The sequence below is a fragment of the Spea bombifrons genome, chromosome 3 (genome assembly GCF_027358695.1).
Source record: "Spea bombifrons isolate aSpeBom1 chromosome 3, aSpeBom1.2.pri, whole genome shotgun sequence".
Classification (NCBI taxonomy): Eukaryota; Metazoa; Chordata; class Amphibia; order Anura; family Pelobatidae; genus Spea; species Spea bombifrons.
Genome location: NC_071089.1, coordinates 1,408,623 through 1,412,374, shown reverse-complemented (window position 1 = coordinate 1,412,374; position 3,752 = coordinate 1,408,623). Strand labels below are relative to the sequence as shown.

The following is a 3,752-nucleotide window of genomic DNA, read 5'->3' as shown; positions in this document are numbered from 1 at the left end:
CTGCAGACAGAACATTTTGAGGGTTTTTTTGGGGGGGGGGGGGTCTCAATTTTTCTCTCACCCTTACACTGTAGGGGGGGCTTTCAGAGCCACATAAATGGTTTTTATGTTATTTAAGTAAATTATGATAAATTGAAAAAAAAAAAAAAGGAATACAAGATACATAAGAAAACGCAACGATTCGGGCATAAATTAAGAAGCGTGTAAGAAATTATTATTATTATTGTTAACGGCACGTGGTGTATACAGACAGCCAATAAGGCACTTATCAGAACAGAATTCATCCTTCGGCTCCTTTGCTTCAATAGGCATTAAAACATAAAAAAAATTACAAAAATTAAATAAAAATACATACGCACATTTTCCTTTGGTGTGATAAAAAAACAAAAAAACAAACAGAAAGGCTGAAAAAAAATAAAAAAAAACATTTTCCTTTGGTATGCAAATTTTATAAAAATAAATTGCAGAAAATTATAAAACACAAAAAAAAAAAAGCGTCTTGGAAAATAATCGTGAAATCAAAAACAGAACATTTTCTTTGGTATGAAAGGCCACAAACATAATTGTGTAAACAAATAAAACGGGTAAATTTCGATGCCCCGATTGGCAGGCGTCTGAAGGCACGAGCGGGAAACGAGCAGCAAGCGATGTCGGATCTTGAAGTTCAGTCTCTCGCTGAGTTTGTGTATTTTTTTTTCTGGAAATTCCTGAGAAAATTGTTTGAATTTTGGTCACTTTTCGAAGCACCGATTCCTGGACGGAAACGCCAAAGACGGGCCCCGGGACGCCTCACAGCCTGGCGTAGGACCGGCACAGAGCGTGATCGCGGACGTCCCCCCAGCCGCCGTTTTTAGCCTGCGGGGGGTTCCGCGCTTCCTGCTGTCGGACGGCGACGATCAGAGATCTGGGGAAGAGGCGGCCGCCGAGTTCTCTGACCTGCGCCCGGAGGGCTTGCGATGCCTCCTCGGTGTTGTCGCAGGGGCCGGCGCGCCCGCAGGCTCCGTTGGCCGGCAGGGTGAGCACTCGAGGCAGGCGGGTGGACAGAACCTTCAGCGGGTGCGGGAGGCACGCGGCGGAGACGTGCTGCAAGCTCCAGTCCCAGTTGTAATCGTCGTAGGTACAGAACTCCGCCAGGCAGCCCATAAGCTGGTAATACACCTCTCGTGGCATGGCAACCGCCGACCGATGCTTAGGTGCCACCCAACCACTCAGTTCCACGTGCTGGGGGTCGGCCGACGGCTCAAGGACGGCCGTACCCCCGAGGCTGAGCAGCTGGCACCCGTCCTCCAGGCACTGCGCCTGCATGAGACGCAGCATGTGCAGCCAGTCGGGGAGGAGGTAGCTGCCCTCCTCGATGAAAACGACGTGCCCGCCGTGCCCACTCACATCACGCAGTCTCTCCCAGGTGAAGTGGAGTTTCCACCACCAGTGGTGCTTGTCCATGGTGAAGGCGGCTTCTCGGTAATGGCCGTGGCTGTCCGGGTGCTCCGCGTTCCTGCAGCCCTTCAGAGCAGCCGACTCGCGGGGCAGGTCCCGCGGGCAGTCAGCGGGGTCGGCTCCGGGGAACTCATACGGGTAAAAGCTCAAGCTGTACGGGAAGTATATGGGCAGCACCTGGCAGAAGTCTATGGATTTCATGGCCTCCGCAGCCTCCGGGCACGGCTTCTCCATGCTGAGCACGAGCAGGAGACGGCTGGTGGCCCCGGGTCCGGCGGCCTTCAGGGACTCTGCTAGAAGACGCAGTCGGGGGCCGATGCCCGGACCTCCTCGTACCTGGACCACCACCACGAGGTCCGGGCGCCCCGGGAAGCGCTCGCCGTTCAGCACCGGTTGGTGCAGGTTGTTGCGGTAAGCGGACAGCCTCATCTGCAGCAGGGACCCCCGGGGCAGCTGGAACGCAGAGTGGCTTTTGCGCACCGCGGGGTGGGACGGCACCACCAGGGTCGGCGATTGGTCGGGGGTGGCGGAGAGGAAGAGGAGGCAGACGCAAAGCCCCACGCCCAGCAGGAGCAGGAGGGCAACGATCTTCTTCTTGTGTAACTTCAGGCGCATGGTTACGGGTTCCAACTACCCCCTGGGGTAAAAACTCCTTAATGCCCCACACAGGTCTGTGTCATGCCAGAAATGCCTCTCGCCTACCTACTCTTAATCCTGAAACACCCCATTACACAGCCCAGAACTTACCCCTCTCTCTATACCCCCTTCAGCTGCTCCTTAGTTACCCAACCTTCTAACTTATTGCCCTGCCTCACTCCCACAGTTATGCCCTCATCTGGTACATGCCCCTCTTACTACCCCACCGGCAGACACAGCTCGGTAATTACCCTCTGCCCATTCGAATCCCCAGGCATTCCTGACACCCACAGACCTTTGGTTGCCCCAGGCTGAGGTATTAGAAGGTTTCCCTGAGGAGTTGCCCGGGGTGGGTGTTTTAGAGCTGCCTTCGTGTAGTTGCCCCTGACCGGGGTATCTGTCTGCCCGTGTCCCGTTCGCACACCTGAACTTTCTTCTGAACGAACTTCGCTCTGAGTGTGCCGATGACGTACGTTATCGCACTCACCCAATAGGAAAAGGCTGACGAACTACAGGGCGTGATCAACTCCCGATCCAGCCAATCAGATGAACAGTATCCAGTGACGTAATCGAGAAGCCCAGGCAGCCATTTTTAGTGAGGGCTGCTCTTTCCAGTCGCTCTACCCAGAGAGGTCCGACGTCCAGGTGCGGGCAGCGAGCGTTCACTGGCAGTCACGTGACCGCGAGAGTAACCTCATAATCACGTGACCCTTGGCTCTCCATTAGTGTCACGTTAATTAGGACCTACCAACCGAATTATAATGAAAGACGTGTCCGCTGCCCTGTGCCCTCTACAGGAGGCTATTAGCCACATGTGCCTGCCCCTGGGGCAAATCCAGCTCAGCGCAGCAGGGTATAACAGAGTTAGGGGCATATTCAACATCAGTTGTGGGATTTAAAAATCTGGTTGTGCCGCTGTCCGGCAGGACATTAGGCCGTGTCTCTGGCAATTCTCACATTACTTTGGCCGAAGTCCAGGGTGCCTGCTACTCTCCGCGGGTCCGTTAATTACCGGCAGCAGGGGGTCACACAGAGGCCAGCATGTCAGATCATTACGGATCCGGCGAGGTCTGCCAAGGGGTTCTTCTGCCTCCTCGTCCTCTGATCCGGTGGCAGAAACCTCTAATTGGGAGATGTGAAGTGCTGCCCCCTGCTGTATGCGGGATGTATAGCCTCAGAGGGGGCAATCAGTTACTCCACACACATCCCACTCGCTGCAGGGGGCAGCATTCAAGGGGCATCGTCGATCATGTGACTGGGACGCATTTTCGGGTGTGCGGTAAGCATCTGGCGGCTGTCAACTGGGGACGACTTGGGAGGAGAGACTTTTTTTTAGGGCAGAGCCGTGGATCGGGGCGTACGACCAGAGGAAGGATTCCAAACGTCTGTTAATAGGCTTGGGTTGATGAAAGGGTTAATACAGATTAGATCGTCGGTTAATCGCCGGATTACCAGTTTCAGTAACGCGCTCAGGGAGGGAGGATCACAAGCGGAGTGGGGTGTATCGTGAGTTTGTCACACCTAATAAAGTTTATTTGGGGCGGACGGGGATCCATCGCGTGCTATTAATAGACGCTGAAGGCTTCGCAGGAGGCGTGGCGGGAGTTTGCGGCGGGTCACAAATGTTTTGGTTATAATACCTCCCAACGGTCCTAGATTTTGCAGGGTTAATCAGGGAG

The 3,752-nt window shown here is 54.1% G+C and overlaps 1 protein-coding gene across 1 annotated transcript; it reads right to left on the bottom strand.

The window, feature by feature from the left end:
- Positions 1 to 607: 607 nt before the first annotated feature.
- LOC128483700 (alpha-1,6-mannosyl-glycoprotein 2-beta-N-acetylglucosaminyltransferase-like) lies at positions 608 to 2,180 on the bottom strand. The gene has a single exon (XM_053459975.1). The coding sequence runs from the start codon at positions 2,050 to 2,052 to the stop codon at positions 790 to 792; it is 1,263 nt and encodes a 420-aa protein (XP_053315950.1). The 5' UTR covers positions 2,053 to 2,180; the 3' UTR covers positions 608 to 789.
- Between the last annotated feature and the right edge of the window lie 1,572 nt (positions 2,181 to 3,752).

Coding starts and splice junctions, on each gene's coding strand:
- LOC128483700 (XM_053459975.1), bottom strand. CDS start 2,052: ATGCGCCTGAAGTTACACAAGAAGAAGATCGTTGCCCTCCTGCTCCTG.